This window comes from Hypomesus nipponensis, chromosome 25 (genome assembly GCF_054491055.1).
Source record: "Hypomesus nipponensis isolate SF chromosome 25, ASM5449105v1, whole genome shotgun sequence".
Classification (NCBI taxonomy): Eukaryota; Metazoa; Chordata; class Actinopteri; order Osmeriformes; family Osmeridae; genus Hypomesus; species Hypomesus nipponensis.
This window is the reverse complement of record NC_140385.1, coordinates 712,640-728,367: the sequence shown is the minus strand read 5'-3', so window position 1 is coordinate 728,367 and position 15,728 is coordinate 712,640. Positions and strand designations below refer to the sequence as shown.

Genomic DNA, 15,728 nt, shown 5'->3' with positions numbered 1-15,728 from the left:
GTGAAGAGAAGCTGGTACCGTGTTAACGGGGAGAAACGCACTTCTGTAGGATAATATATTCTACGTCTTTAGCGCGTGACTGCCGGATGACGGCTTATCTCCGGTTGTGAAATTGAATTCCAACAATAGGCTATAAGACATTTGTATCGTATCCTATATCGTCGTTAGAGAGAGGGAGCGCTCGGTCGGTTTGCCAAAACTTATCTCGAGCAGGTGCCGCTGCTTCTTGACCCAGCGGCGGAGCGTCGCTATATAATCGACCAGAGTTGATGTAGTGAACTACCCGGACAGGGAGACGTGGCGGTGGGCAGAGCTCGTTAGGTTGACGGTTCCGGTCCGGTTGGCTTGGTATATGATAGGGAATATGCGACCCACACGACTGTTTAAACGTTAAAACACACGCTCATACACACTCACGCAAAAAATAATATTTTCAAACTTACCGTTCACACTGGCTACTACCTTGGAAACGTTCTGTAAAGAAGAACTCGTAAAGCTTTTAGAAACGGAATTCCTCTCCCGTCGGACTCCAAGCACCCCGCGCGCAAACCCAGCCTTCTCACCGCCACCGGTTGTGTGAACGGTGGACTGGATCGCTCGACGCATGCGTGCACGCGGTGCCAACCGCTCAGGTGGAAGGATGAAGAGCGCGTCCGGTCCCCGCCCACCCCTGGTGACATGCACGCGGCCTCTCCGCCCGCTGCAGTTTGACGGTGATAAATATTACATGGACACGGTTTGCCTGCCGAACCCTGGGAATGCGCTTTCACGGAACCTGCTACAGCTCTGTGATGTCAATCCGTCCTGAGCGAGCCTGTGTATGTGTGCGTCTTGCGTGTGCATGTGTGTGTATGTGTGCGTCCTATGTGTGTGTGTGTTTACAGTAGATAACAGCTTGTGCTTGTCCCTCCCTTGGCACAGTAGGTCTAAACGGTTTGCTTTTGCAGGGAGGGCAACATGGCAGTACAATGCACACACTGACACACATACTGACACACACACACTGTGTTTCTTAGTTTGTCTGTGTGGGTATGCTTCTCTAAGTGTGTGTTTCTGTGTGTGTGTAAGACAATAGAACCCATCAGCATCATGTGTGTGAGTCACTCTCCTGTTGCTTCTCACCAAAATGTTGATGAAAATGACCCTGGATACACAAACACACACAGGGACACTCACAAACACACACACACAGGGACACTTACACACACACACAGGGACACTTACACACACACACACACACACACCATGTAGAACATGGACATTCCTTATACTAGTTTGAAACAATCAACTTTCAGTAACTCCAGTTGCATCAACATACCTGCCGAAGTTAGCCAGCTCATAGACATTCCTAGATAGAACAGGCTGGCATAGACAGCGAACAGGCTACGTTAGCATGTAGGGTAGCATGTACGTTAGCATGTAGGTTAGCATGTAGGTTAGCACATAGACTAGGGGAACATACATGCCAACACACAGATTTACATACAAGCTAGCATATAGGTTAGCACACTGACAGTCTAGAACTACAACACAAACAGGCAGTGTTTAAATGGATGGTCCACTAGACGTAGACCTTAGCTTGTTTGTTGCATGTCCCTCTGTGCAGAGCTTGAGTGTACACAGTGTCCATACAACACTGTGTAGTTTGTGTCGAACTGTTTTGCTACACTGATGAGTGGAATACCTGTCCATCCATGTTACCTCAACTGCAGAGGAACTGAAGACGTAGAAGTGATCGGAACATTCTGGATTCAGGAAAGAAAGTTGACAGGAGAGAATAGTGCTACAATTCTTTTAAAACATTTAATGGACAAGATTAGAGACACACACACACACACACAGCCTGGTCCAGGAGTAGAGAACTTTGACCCCTAGAATGTGTAGTGTTGATATTTAAGAGAAGAAGATGAGGGGGGAGGAGGGAGAGTGTGGGAGGAGGAGAGAGAAAGAGAGGGGGTGGGAGGGAGGAATAGAGAGAGAGAGAGAGGGAGAGAGAGGAGTGTGGACTGGGAGAAAGAGGAAGGAGTGTTAGAGAGGGAGAGAGTTTCTGCTGCAGTGAGAAGTGAACCAGGAGGAGTGAGAGCTGGAGGGTGTGGTGGTGACAGTGGTGATGATGGCTGTGATGATGGTGGAGGTAAAGGAGGGTACGGGGGGGTGTCAGCTGTGCTCTAGCCAGGAAGGAGCCACCTGGCTGGGCAGGGAGAGGCGGGCACTGCCCTGCTGGAGGTGGAGGAGGCTGGAGGAGTTACAGGAGGCCACGGCACTGTAGAGCAACACCAGCTGGTTGTGAAGCACCTTCACCTGGGGGAGACAGGGTGGGGGAGACAGGGTGGGGGGAGAGAGGGTGCGATGAGGGGAGACAGCGAGATTAGTTAGTATAGGTTTATAAGGTTAGTATAGGTTATGATGTGTTTTTTGAGGTTTAGTATACTGTTTTGAATTTTGTTTTAGCTTATCATTGATATAATCTATGTTCTGTGTACTTATATGTTATGTTATGCCAGGTTGCGTTGTATTGTTGTAAGAATTTCAGTGCCCAGTCTGACCCTGTGTTGTTCTGTGCACCTGACAACAAAAGACTTGAACTTGAAAGATATAGATAAACAGAAAGACAGGTGTTGAGGTGAAAAGCTGGATGGACAGTACTATACAGAACTATCCACACATGACCCTCTCCCCACTTCTCCCCTCCCCCCACCTTGTTCTCCTGCAGCAGCTGCAGTTTGACCTGCAGGTCGTCTCTGGCCTGGTGGTACTGGTCCTGGTGGGTCTGGAGGGCCTTCCTGGCCTGCTCCAGCCTGGCCTGGCCTCGGGCCGTCTGGGGGGCCAGGGCTTCCTGCTCCACATCGCACCGGTACGCATCATACTCCACCCTGAGGAAGACAGGCTAACATGCTAACTCCCCCCTGAGGAAGACAGGCTAACATGCTAACTCCACCCTGGGGGAGAGAGGCTAACATGCTAACTCCACCCTGAGGAAGACAGGCTAACATGCTAACTCCACCTTGAGGGAGACAGGCTAACATGCTAACTCCACCTTGAGGAAGACAGGCTAACATGCTAACTCCACCTTGAGGGAGACAGGCTAACATGCTAACTCCACCTTGAGGGAACTCCACCTTGAGGAATACAGGCTAACATGCTAACTCCACCTTGAGGGAGACAGGCTAAATCCACCCTGAGGGAGACAGGCTAACATGCTAACTCCATCTGAGGGAGACAGGCTAACAGGCTAACTCCACCCTGAGGCAGACTGTGTGCTGACCTGGCGGCCTCGTACTGCTTGACGTTGACCAGTGTGTCCTCTATGGTCTTGTTGACCAGCGTGGTCATCTCAGTGCTGAAGGAGGTGATGGAGCCCACCAGACCCTCTCCACCTTTACTGAGGAACCTCTGGGTGTCTGCATTCACACTGAACTCCACCTGAAGACACACACACACCACACACACAGTTTGGTGCGAGTGCTTCCTCCAAATTCAACCTGAAGACACACACACACACACACACTCACGTGCAGCTCTGGGGAGCGGACACTGAGCTCAGCGAAGGCGTCTCCCAGCATGCTTTGCGTGACTGTGAGCTGGCTGAGCTGGCCGGCCAGGGTCTGGGCCAGGCGGGTCACATGATCGTAGCGCTGCCGGTCGTCATGGAGAACCAGGATGTGGTTCTGGAGCTCCTGGTCCACAGTGCGAGAGGCCCGGCCCATACGCTCCTTCAACACCTGCCTGGTGCTCTGTGTGAGAGAGGGAGAGAGACATGGAGGGAGAGACATGGAGAGAGAGTGAGAGACATGGAGAGAGAGGGAGAGAGACATGGAGAGAGTGAGTGAGAGAGACATGGAGAGAGAGTGATTGAGAGAGACATGGAGAGAGAGTGAGAGAGAGAGAGACATGGAGAGAGAGAGAGACATGGAGAGAGAGGGAGAGACATGGAGAGAGAGGGAGAGAGAGACATGGAGAGAGAGTGAGTGAGAGAGACATGGAGAGAGAGTGAGAGACATGGAGAGAGAGAGGGAGAGAGAGAGACATGGAGAGAGAGGGAGAGACATGGAGAGAGAGGGAGAGAGAGAGAGACATGGAGAGAGAGTGAGTGAGAGAGACATGGAGAGAGTGAGAGACATGGAGAGAGAGGGAGAGAGAGAAAGACAGGGAGAGAGAGTGAGTGAGAGAGACATGGAGAGAGAGTGAGAGACATGGAGAGAGAGGGAGAGACATGGAGAGAGAGGGAGAGACATGGAGAGAGAGGGAGAAAGAGAGACATGGAGAGAGAGTGAGTGAGAGAGACATGGAGAGAGAGAGAGACATGGAGACTGTCTCTCCCCCCCTCTCTCTCCTCACCTTGTACTTGGTGATGCTCCACAGACAGGCTCTCTGGAATCTCTCTTTGGCTGATCTCTGGTTGTCCGTGACAACCACCTGGCATCCACTGGGCAAGGGAATTCCCCCAGTGCCTAGCAACAGTTCAGAGGTCATACACCAGCACACAGCCTAGATACACACACTCACACAACACACACTCACACACAGCAGCACAGCAGATGGCAGGAAACTGATCTGGTCTGTTGGTGGATAGATAGGAGAGACTGATTGGTTGATGGTTTACCCTCTTCGTGAGCAGTCACTTTGTTGCCGTCGGTAACTGGCTCCTCAGGACAGGAAGTGACATCACTTTCCGTGGGCGATACCTGCAAGTCCAAAACATACAGTATTACGACGCTTTTTGCATCAACAGGAAGTTGCTTCCGGGGGTGAATTAGCAAGGGACGGGACGACTCCTCATCCCATTGGTCACCCTCGACCAATCACAGCCTGTCGTCTGCTCTGAGCAGAGAGGGCAACTCTCAACCTACTGCTGTTCAACATCAAAAGGTCAGAGGGGTCGTCATGGAGACGAGAGGTTCTGCCGTGAGTGACAGCGTGTGATAATCCCACCCCCTTTCCCCAGGCACTAGGTAGAGGTCAGAGGTCATGGTGTTGATGAGACAGACCTCGATGAGACCTAATGACTTCACACACACACACTCACTGTAAAATCTCACACACACACACACACACACACACCGGAGACACACACACAAACACACAGTCTAAGCCAGACTTTCATGTTTCCAATCTTCTCACTGACCCTTCCTTCCCCCCCAGTGGATACCCCCCTCCTCTGAAACACTTGGACTCTCCCTCCCTGAACGGACCTGCGTCACGACCCTGCTGGGGCAATCCAAACACACCAGGATGGGGGTGCAGGGAGGGTAGTTAGAAGCAATCCAGCTCAAAGTCACAATCAAGAGAAAAACTGAGAAGTGGGGGGAGTAAAGAGAAAGAAAGATGAAGTTAGAAAGAGAGAGGAGGGAGAGACAGAGAGCGAGAGAGAGGAGAGAGAGACAGAGAGCGAGAGAGAGGAGAGAGAGAGACCAGAGTCCAAGGTGAGTCAGTTGATGATTACATCATTGTTACCACACCCTTAAATCATACTCTGTGAGATGAAACAATGGAGGTCAAATCACACACACACACACATCTGAAAACACACACTTCCTACCTGGACCGGCGCGAGTACCTTGCCGCCCTAGGCAAGATGTTTCAACAGCACCAAATCAGACGCCCCCACCCCTCCTCAGCGCCCTCTGCTGGTGGTGCGGGATGGTTAATGAATGGACGCACTTCGGTATTTGGCGCCCCCTCTACATGGTGCCCTAGGTGGCTGCCTAGTTCATATAACAAACGCCAGCCCTGCTTCCTACCTTCCTAGATCGACTTGTAAATCACAACGTAACCTGCCAAACAGTCACTCACTGTTGGCATGGTAACCAATGGCCCTACAGGTGGACTTGATTCAACAACTGCCGGCCTATCTGGGCAAGGTCTGCACCCGTGACTCATGAAGCACCGTCAGATCAGGTGATGTAAAACAAGTGCACCTCATGTTCCAGTAGGCTTGGCAGGTACTCACCCCCTCTACGCTCCCGGGCGGGCCCCGCCCGTCGCCTGCCTCTCCGGGCGCGGCGCTCTGTTTGTCTCCACCTCGCGGGTCATCCTCCTCTGCTGTCATCATCTTCCCGCCCTCCTCTCTGCTCCTCTAAACCGACAAAACCACACATGGCAACTAAATGATTCTATTACAGTAGTATACAGTATCATATTATCATAAATAATCTTAGTAGTACAGTATTTTTCAGGTTTTTAATGTTTCTGTTTGCTAATATGTAATTCACTTTACATTAGTAAAGCATCAGCGGGCCTCTGGTCGGCTTTCTAAGCAAACATCTCCACCTAGTGGCCATAATAGAGTACCACAACAATAAACCGAACATCTCTTCCTGTCTTTTCTCTTTTCTATTAACTGCTACGAGTTCTGTACTAGTCTTCAAAATAACACACAATAATAATAATAACAATAGCTAACAGCCGTGAAAGCTGTTCCTCAGCGGTCGTCTCAATAGTGAGATAGTTATGCAAATGTATATCATAAGGAAGTTGATTTCTCTGCAATGACGTTCACATCCTATCACTCACGAACTTTAAGTTATATATCGAAATAAAGTTCACAAAATAGTTCGCTGTCAGCACTTACCTCAATGAGAAGTGTTTCCCCCCAGACAACGGTGTGATAGGTGTAGCAGTCTGTTCATGAAGCACATCGAACCTTCGACCATGACAGTTGACTCCTATGGCCCCGCCTCGTGCAGTCCGCTGCTTTACTGGAAGGGTAAATGGCATCTTCCTGATTCGTTAACGTGACAGCGGTGTCAAGTTCGGATCGTAAAATACACTACAACTTGAGTCTGATTCGTTAACGGACCCGGTAACAGTTTGTCAGCTACAGTATTAAAGTTATCTTGAAGTTATCTGTTACGTGTAATTACGAAAGTCCGTTTTTCAGGAGGGGGGGGGGGGGGGGGAAGCCAGGTGTATAACTTCTGGCGAAGTGAAGGTGACTTTTAATAACAGGTTATGTTAACTGTTTAACTGTTGTAGAACAAATAATAATCTCCCATAGCCTATGCTCGCTTTTTAACACCCACCAATAACAGGTCGCCCTCAAATCTCTCAAGTTTCAAGATTTGTGTTGTTTGTTTAGTTGAGCTTCATGTAAAATAAACATAGCAGTTTTTCAATTGGTAAAACCTTGTCTTGTGAAGGTGATTTCTTTGTCTCTTAATTTTTCAGCCCCACTCTACGTTTCTTAGCCTGGTTTCCATCGTTATTCTTCTCCCGGTGCTCCCGATGGCCAGTCCGCTACTGCGGAGCTGTGCCACGGTGGTGGATTTTTATGTCATAACGTTTTAAATTCTCGTGCTGTCAGGGGGTGCTGCAGCACCCTCAGCTCCCTGAGTTCCCGCGGCCATGCACGGGTGTTTGCGCGTCAATGTTGCTTCACTCGGTTAACCTGCGCGTCATCCGTTAATGTTTACAACGTTAGCTTGGCTACTTGTTTGGCGTTGCCTTTTCAGCGTGAGATACAGTGGCGAAAATCTGTTATCAACTTTGGGGGGACAATTATATGACATTTTCTCAAGAGCAATTTCTGAGGGGGATACCAAAAGGCCCGTATGTACTGTACACTGTATGGGTGCAGTTTATGTAATTACAAAGGGCGTGGTGTAGGCTCATCTAAAATAATCTCAATTGAACCATCATAACATCGGGGAAAATTGCAAAACCTCTTGAAGTGTCAACACTTTGTTGGCAAGAGTTTGCGGTTCTATAAATTGTGGGTGTGGCTGATATGGTTCTGTGCCACCACTGAGGTGACTAGACAGTGCTGTGCCACTGTCTCCTATACTGGTGCTGCTGGCTGTGACACTGTCATCTGAAGTCTCTCTCTGGCTCTTTCCCTTTCACCACCCTCACTGACTCACAGTCTGTCTCCTAGAAAAGACATAAGGTGTTTGCCATCCTACTTACTACCAGTACCCAATACTACACAATTAATCACAACAACAATACCATTGCCTCAAACTAATCTTGGTTCAGTCACCAGTTCAAGTAGAGAGTGGGGGTATCCATGGCATTGTCCAATTATGTCCCTATTTTACAAGTCTGAAGAAGAGAACCCATCATGTTGCCAAACAAGAGACTCAACAAACTTACCTGAGACCCCCGTCTCTGCCAGTTTGTTCCTGCCTACCTGCAGCTCTATTGTCAGTTTGTCATCTGGTGCCTCCACTGCCTAATGGCATCATTATGAAACATTCAATTAGCACATTTCACAAAATTGTTATGAACATTTTATCAACTAGTCTTTGAGGCCACTAGGGTTCTTTCTTTGCGTTTTGGTGTCCTGAAATGCTCTGATGTCCGTCTTTCTTTTTTCTGCAATTTTTCTACCATGCTGGCCGCACACGCAATGTGCAGGTTATTTACAGTAGGAGATGGGCTTCTATCATTTATTACCATTCTTCTAGAATAGGCTTCGATCTACCAGGTAGCTAGACAGTTAGGAAAGGTGAAACGGATTGCATTGACAATGATTGACAGCTGTATGAGTTCACCTTTTACACAACGCAAACTGCAACCTTTTATCATATTAATATAATTCATGTTTTGGTTTTACTAACCCAGAATAGCTGAATTTGCAGAGCTAGCGAGCCCCAATTCCGTTTGTGTGGCTTTTGTCATTTTTGCTATCGCCAGTTTACTCCAGATCGGCACACAGGTGCTTCGAAGTCCCTGGAGACGATTTAGCTTTTGCAATAGGACCATTTAAGATAATTATGAAAATGGTAGAATATAGTATAGTTCTGTTCAGTATCGCTAACCATGGCAAATGGATTTCGAAGAACTACAATATCACACACCATACACACCATACACAACATTTAAGAAACCTTGGGAGGAGCAATTCAGTGAGGGATCCCCTCCTCCAGAGACGGTTGATGAAAGAACACAAGCTAAACAGTCATACATCAGGAAAGTGTCAATGGGTGTTGAAACACCAAAATCCAGTCAACAAAGAACAAAGAAAAACTGGGTAAAACCCCTCTGGTTGCTGGATCCAGCCTTGAAAACACTCCACACATATGTCACCACAGGACAATTCCATTGCCTGTAGGAGACTTACCCTGGTACATGGGTTTCGGTCATGGACCTTTCACCGCCACACAGAGAAAAACTCTTCAATTGGGTTGAGAAAAGTGCTGTATGATGGAAGGTTAACATTTACAGTAAAAAATGCTGGTTGATGTTGAGCTATTCTTGACACCACGGTGAAAGCTGACTGACACTGTCCCAAACCACCAATGAAACAAGTGTGAACAATTGTGAGTCATTGTGTTTTACAGATGACAGCTGTGTTGTAGTTGTGTTTACTGTTTGCCCCCTGTGTTTACCATTTTGCAGCACAAGTGCATCACAGTGCAAAATGTGTTTAGTGAATGACAATGTGTTGATGAGTTTTGCCAAAAGAGTGTCTGATTTGACAAATTGGTTTAGTTCACTGAACATTTGATTCAGAGAATGGGGTTTAGTGTTTTAGCAATTGTGAAAAACTGTAATGAACATCAAGTCTGTAATCAGTGATTATGTTTTGTTGTATTTGCACAATTGTACAAATACCGTAACTGGTCAAAGGGTCAAAGATCATCACATTTATTGTTATTCTTTGCTTGTACTTGTGTGTAAATACACACCTGTTGTATAGAAGAAGAGTGATCTGCTTGTTGAAATAAAAGATCACATGAGAACAACAAGTTCAACTTTTATGTGTATACTCCCTCCCCATCGTCACAGCGACCTTTCCTCCCCCGTTGTCACGGCGATCTTTCCTCCCTCCCCCATCGTCACGGCGATCTTCACGGGTGTGCTGGACTTCCTGGGTTTCTTCTTGGGTGCAGGGTCACCTGATGCACACCTGCCTTTCTGATAGGTAGGCTGGGGGGCAGCAGCCCCTCCCTCCGAACCAAAGGATCTGTGTGATTGGCTGCCGCTGGTCGCCGTGGAGACAGGGGCAAGGAGAGGGGGGCGGTGGGGGGGTCGTCTAATGCCAGCAGAGGGAGGGAACTCTAGCCTGGAGGTGGAGAGGGGGGGCAGAGGAGCAGGCTGGCCCAGAGAGAAGTGCTCTGGCCTGGGGAGGAGAGGAGGGCTGGGGGGGTCAGGCCTGGAGGTGAGGAGGGGGAGCAGAGGAGCAGGCTGGCCCAGAGAGAGGTGCTCTGGCCTAGGGAGAAGAGGAGGGCTGGGGGGGTCAGGCCTGGAGGTGGAGAGGGGGGGCAGAGGAGCAGGCTGGCCCAGAGAGAGGTGCTCTGGCCTGAGGAGAAGAGGAGGGCTGGGGGGGTCAGGCCTGGAGGTGGAGAGGGGGGGCAGAGGAGCAGGCAGGGTGTGTTGTTGCAGTGTGTGGGTGTGTTGTTGCAGTGTGTGGGTGTGTTGTTGCAGTGTGTGGGTGTGTTGTTGCAGTGTGTGTGACTTGTTACCTTGTGTGTCTGGTGTTGGGACACCAGTGTTATTTGAGTGTAAGTGCGTAATTTTGTCTTGTAGTGTGTTTGTGTCCATGTGTGTGTGTGTGGGTGAGTGTGTATACATGCGTGTGTTCCTATGTGGGTGTGTGTCTCTGTGTGTGTGTGTGTGCAGGCGGGGTGTGTGTGTGTGTGTGTGCAGGCGGGGTGTGTGTGTGTGTGTGTGCAGGCGGGGGTTGGGGTTGGCGCTGTGTCTGTTGCGACTGCGTAGGGAGCTGAACAGCATGCTGCATCCTGGGACTGTGCAGCCATGCTTCACCTGCAGGTGCACCGCACTCACATGGATCTTCAGAGTCCCTGGGGACACGTTAGCTTAGCATTACTCCACCGGTAACATGGACATGTTAGCTTAGCATAACACCACTGGTAACATGGACATATTAGCTTAGCATAACACCAATGGTAACATGGACATATTAGCTTAGCACTACCCCACCGATAACATGGACACGTTAGCTTAGCATTACCCCACCGGTAACATGGACATGCGCTCCTCCTCTTCCGCTACGTAGCCAAGATGGCGCCTGTTTAGGGTGAGTAGTGTCCATCGTTGTACACTGTTTTTTTGGACCGTTTGCTGTGCGCCATCCAGGTACTTTCAGTGCACTGAATTCTGCTGGTTCTGTGAGTGATGCGCCCTAACACTGAAACTCAGTGCTCGAAGTGCACAAGTGCGCGGTAGTAGACACAGCCTATGTGTTGCAGTGGGATGGCTTACAGGGGAAGGGGAGGGGCTTACCTTTGTCGTAGAAGCTCTTCCCGCACGCAGTACAGCTGACCCTGCCCTTACGCACTCCAAGGGAGAGAAGAGAGGAGGAGAGGAGAGGGGGGAGTGTGGAGGGGGGAGAGGTGGAGAGGGAGGACAGATCGGGCGTGCGCGGGTCTTGAGAGGAGCTGGTTTTCGAGATGTTCTGGGTCAGGGAGACAGGGCGAGATCCAGGACCAGAACCAGAACCAAGACCAGTACCAGAACCAAGACCAGTACCAGAACCAAGACCAGTACCAGGACCAAGACCAGTACCAGAACCAAGACCAGAACCAGAACCAAGACCAGTACCAGGACCTTCCCTCACCCCCTGGTTCTGGTCTCCTCCGAGTCTTATTACCCGTCCTGGTCTGGTGGGCGGTGTCAGATCCAGCAAGAGGGAGGGGCTCGGGAGCTGGAGGGGGAGGAGCCAGGACAGGTCGGAGGTCAGGCTCTCTAAGGGGTGCAGACTGGTGGAACCTCCTCCAGAGTTCTGGAGCTGGGAGAGCGTTCCGGGGTTTCTGGAGCTAGGAGGAGGGTTCCGGAGGGAGTTCTCTATGAACGACAGCAGGTTGGACTGGGTCTGGGGGGCGGGCCTTACACCAGCGGGAGCGACGTGATTGGCCTGGGAGTCCTGCTGCATCATCAGCTCAACAATGGGACGCGTCTCTCCGAAGCGCAAGAAGTGAGGTAAGATGACAGCTTCCTCTTCCTGGGAGAGCATGAGCCAACGATCTAATACCCTTCCTGTAGAGTCCTGGGGGGGGGAAGAGGGTTACCATCATGATATGGAACAATTCATGCAGAGTTCCTTATGTGACAGGAGAATAAGAGAGCAGAAGACAGTGACCAGCAAAAAAACTAAAATGATTTTCAATATTTGATATTTTTGAAATTTGATATTCGATATGTGATATTCACGATATTTTCACATTTTACACCATCGTCAAAATTATTGCAATATTCACATTTACATTTAATCATTTTCATCGGATCGCTCATATTCAATATATCACCCAGCCCTAGCATTTGTAGTGTGTGTGTGTTAGTGTGTGTGTGTTAGTGTGTGTGTGTTAGTGTGTGTTAGTGTGTGTGTGTTAGTGTGTGTGTGTTAGTGTGTGTGTGTTAGTGTGTGTGTGTTAGTGTGTGTTAGTGTGTGTGTGTTAGTGTGTGTGTGTTAGTGTGTGTGTGTTAGTGTGTGTGTGTTAGTGTGTGTTAGTGTGTGTGTGTTAGTGTGTGCGTGTTAGTGTGTGTTAGTGTGTGTGTGTTAGTGTGTGTGTGTCGTCACCTGCAGCATGTAGCCCCTGATGTGTGTGTTAGTGTGTGTTAGTGTGTGTTAGTGTGTGTTAGTGTGTGTTAGTGTGTGTTAGTGTGTGTTAGTGTGTGTGTGTTAGTGTGTGTGTGTTAGTGTGTGCGTGTTAGTGTGTGTGTGTTAGTGTGTGTGTCGTCACCTGCAGCATGTAGCCCCTGATGTGTGTGTTAGTGTGTGTGTGTCGTCACCTGCAGCATGTAGCCCCTGATGTGTGTGTTAGTGTGTGTGTCGTCACCTGCAGCATGTAGCCCCTGATGTGTGTGTTAGTGTGTGTGTGGTCACCTGCAGCATGTAGCCCCTGATGTAGTCCCTGAGGCTCCAGCCCAGGGGCAGCAGCGTGTGGAGGACCTGATGCTGAGGCAGCACGCTCAGGACCCGGTCCAGCAGGATCTTCATCCTCACAGGCACAGCCTGGGTCCCAAACAGGACCAGGGAGCTCAGGTCAAACACCACCCCAGGGACCACCACCTCCGCCTGGGCACCACCACACACAGCCTGGGCCTGGGCCGGGGCCTGGAGCTTGTCCAAGGCTGGGGGAGGAGGAGGGGAGGCGGGGGGGAGAGGGGAGGGGGGAGGGGGGGAGGAGGAGAGGAGGAGGGGAGAAGAGTGCAGGTTGAGTCAGCAGTGCAATAAGACCACCTGCTTCTCCATATGTGTGTGTTTGTGTATACGTATACAGTGTGTATAGTGTGTGTGCGTGGTGTGTGTATGGTGTGTGTATAGAGTGTGTATAGTGTGTGTATGGTGTGTGTGTAGTGTGTGTATAGTGTGTGTATGGTGTGTGTGTAGTGTGTGTATGGTGTGTGTGCGTGGTGTGTGTATAGTGTGTGTATGGTAGTGTGTGTATGGTGTGTGTGTAGTGTGTGTATGGTGTGTGTGCGTGGTGTGTGTGTCTCACCGTGGAACACCCATCCATGTCTACAGTCCAGGCAGGTCCTTAACTGTCCAGGCTGGTAACTCTGACAGCTACAGCTACCCTGGGTACACCTTAGAGTCTGACACACACACCACACACACACACACACACCATACACACACACACACACACCATACACACACACACACACACACACACCATATGTGAGCCATCTATCCTCGTCATTGTCACATAGTTACTTCCTGTCCCTCTGGAGAGGAGGGGCCACATACAGCACCAGTCTCCTGGGCCAATTGTCTGTCACCTCAGGGTGTCTGGGCCAATCATGTGTCCCGTCTCTATTTATGTTGATCCCAGGACCCACCCGGGGGAGGGGCTAATTTAACACTTGGCATTCTGTACTCCTGAGAAAACCATTAACTGTCACAGTGTGTGTGTATGGGGTGTGTGTGTGTGTGTTGTGTGTGACACATCATGTCCCAAAAGCAGCTGCCACATTCCTGTAGGGTCACGTCCACCTCTGGGTAGTGGACACACACACACACCACATACACACCACACACACACCACACTCACACACACACAGTCTCATGCACACAGTCTCTGACACACACTCACCTCATCTGAGCTCTGAGTCGTCGTCACATCAGTCTTCATGTCTGGTCTGGTGCCATGCTGTCGGGTTAGACTTCCCATTAGAGACACAGACACACAGACAGACAGACAGACATACAGACAGGTAGGTAGATATATGTGTGTGTAAATGTGTGTGTGTAAGTGTGTGTGTGTGTGTGTGTGTAAGTGTGTGTGTCTCACCTGTGTTCCGAGGAGAAAGAAGAGGTCAGGGTTGTGTTTCCAAGAACCCATGAAGACTTCTTCTCTCTCTCTTCTGTTTCTTGTCACTCTCTCCTCTCTCCTCTTTCTCCCCTCTCTTCTCTCTCTCTCCTCTCTCCTCTTTCTCCCCTCTCTCTTCTCTTTCTCTCCGTCACCCTCTCTCTCTCTTCTCTCTCTCTCCTCTCTCCTCTTTCTCCCCTCTCTTCTCTCTCTCTCCGTCACCCTCTCTCTCTCTCTCTCTCTCTCTCCTCTCTCGTCTTTCTCCCCTCTCTCTTCTCTCTGTCTCCGTCACCCTCTCTCTCTCTTCTCTCTCTCTCCTCTCTCCTCTTTCTCCCCTCTCTTCTCTCTCTCTCCGTCACCCTCTCTCTCTCTTCTCTCTCTCTCCTCTCTCGTCTTTCTCCCCTCTCTTCTCTCTCTCTTAGGCACCCTCTCTCTCCTTCTCGCTCCTCCTGGTCTGCTGGGTGCAGAGGGAGTCTTCCAGAGTGAACAGCTTCTCTCTCTCCTTCTTTCACTCTGGCTTTCTCTGCTCTCTCTCTTTCTTCAAGTCTCACTCCATCTTTGGCTCCTCCCAATGAATAATGGAAGAGAATCTGATTGGATGTGACCCTTAATGAGGTGTGATTGGAGAGTGTGTACGTGTGTGTGTGTATGTGTGTGTGTTATGGGTTGGTGTCACAGGGTGACAGGTGTGTCCCACCAGGAGAGGCACTCACATTATAAATATCACACACACACACACACACACACACACACACACACACACACACACACACACAGATCCCCAGGCATGTTTGAGACCACCCTGTGGTACCCTGGAATATGCTGGATCAGCATACAGTCAGTAAGACACAGGTATGACATCACTTTGAAGAGAGGAAGAGAGGGAGGGAGGGAGAAGAGAGGGAGAGAGAGAGAGAGAGAGAGAGAGAGAGAGAGAGAGAGAGGGAGGGAGGGAGGGAGAGAGAGAGAGAGAGAGAGAGAGAGAGAGAGAGGGAGAGAGGGAGGGAGGGAGGGAGGGAGGGAGGGAGGGAGGGAGGGAGGGAGGGAGGGAGGGAGGGAGGGAGGGAGGGAGGGAGGGAGGGAGGGAGGGAGGGAGAGAGAGAGAGAGAGAGAGAGAGAGAGAGGGAGAGAGGGAGGGAGTTATATCAAAGTCTAAAGTCTAAAGTCGACCCTCTGGAGAGGGAGGAGACACAGGGAGTTAAAGGATGACAGCCCTGCAGTCCTGATCTCATCTGTTCTTCTGTTCCCTTCCCCTCCTCCTCCCCTCCTCCTCCCCTCCTCCTCTCTTCCTCCTCCTGTCCTCTCCTCCCCTCCTCCTCTCTTCCTCCTCCTGTCCTCCCTTCCCCTCCTCCTCTCTTCCTCCTCCTGTCCTCTCCTCCCCTCCTCCTCTCTTCCTCCTCCTGTCCTCCCTTCCCCTCCTCCTCTCTTCCTCCTCCTGTCCTCTCCTCCCCTCCTCCTCTCTTCCTCCTCCTGTCCTCCCTTCCCCTCCTCCTCTCTTCCTCCTCCTGTCCT

At 50.2% G+C, this 15,728-nt stretch overlaps 2 protein-coding genes across 2 annotated transcripts; both read right to left on the bottom strand.

Annotated features, from left to right (window-relative positions):
• Positions 1 to 1,784: 1,784 nt before the first annotated feature.
• LOC146221565 (arfaptin-1-like) lies at positions 1,785 to 6,812 on the bottom strand. Its single transcript, XM_084691576.1, has 8 exons — positions 6,572 to 6,812; positions 5,951 to 6,076; positions 4,604 to 4,685; positions 4,339 to 4,451; positions 3,513 to 3,734; positions 3,266 to 3,423; positions 2,699 to 2,873; positions 1,785 to 2,301 (listed from the first exon to the last, which is right to left on the bottom strand). Exons 2-8 carry the CDS (start codon positions 6,050 to 6,052, stop codon positions 2,158 to 2,160), a joined length of 996 nt encoding a protein of 331 aa, XP_084547702.1. The 5' UTR covers positions 6,053 to 6,076; positions 6,572 to 6,812; the 3' UTR covers positions 1,785 to 2,157.
• A 3,971-nt stretch (positions 6,813 to 10,783) lies between these two features.
• Positions 10,784 to 14,039, bottom strand: LOC146221564 (zinc finger protein basonuclin-2). The gene is made up of 4 exons (XM_084692044.1): positions 14,001 to 14,039; positions 13,404 to 13,500; positions 12,788 to 13,035; positions 10,784 to 11,950 (listed from the first exon to the last, which is right to left on the bottom strand). Exons 1-4 carry the CDS (start codon positions 14,037 to 14,039, stop codon positions 11,141 to 11,143), a joined length of 1,194 nt encoding a protein of 397 aa, XP_084548170.1. The 3' UTR covers positions 10,784 to 11,140.
• Positions 14,040 to 15,728: the final 1,689 nt, after the last annotated feature.

Coding starts and splice junctions, on each gene's coding strand:
- LOC146221564 (XM_084692044.1), bottom strand. CDS start 14,039: ATGAAGACTGATGTGACGACGACTCAGAGCTCAGATGAG. Junction 13,501..14,000: donor CGACTCAGAGCTCAGATGAG/GTGAGTGTGTGT, acceptor TGTGTGTGTCAG/ACTCTAAGGTGTACCCAGGG. Junction 13,036..13,403: donor ACATGGATGGGTGTTCCACG/GTGAGACACACA, acceptor CTCCTCCCCCAG/CCTTGGACAAGCTCCAGGCC.
- LOC146221565 (XM_084691576.1), bottom strand. CDS start 6,052: ATGATGACAGCAGAGGAGGATGACCCGCGAGGTGGAGACAAACAGAGC. Junction 4,452..4,603: donor AGTGACTGCTCACGAAGAGG/GTAAACCATCAA, acceptor AACTGTTGCTAG/GCACTGGGGGAATTCCCTTG. Junction 2,874..3,265: donor AAGCAGTACGAGGCCGCCAG/GTCAGCACACAG, acceptor TGTCTTCCTCAG/GGTGGAGTATGATGCGTACC.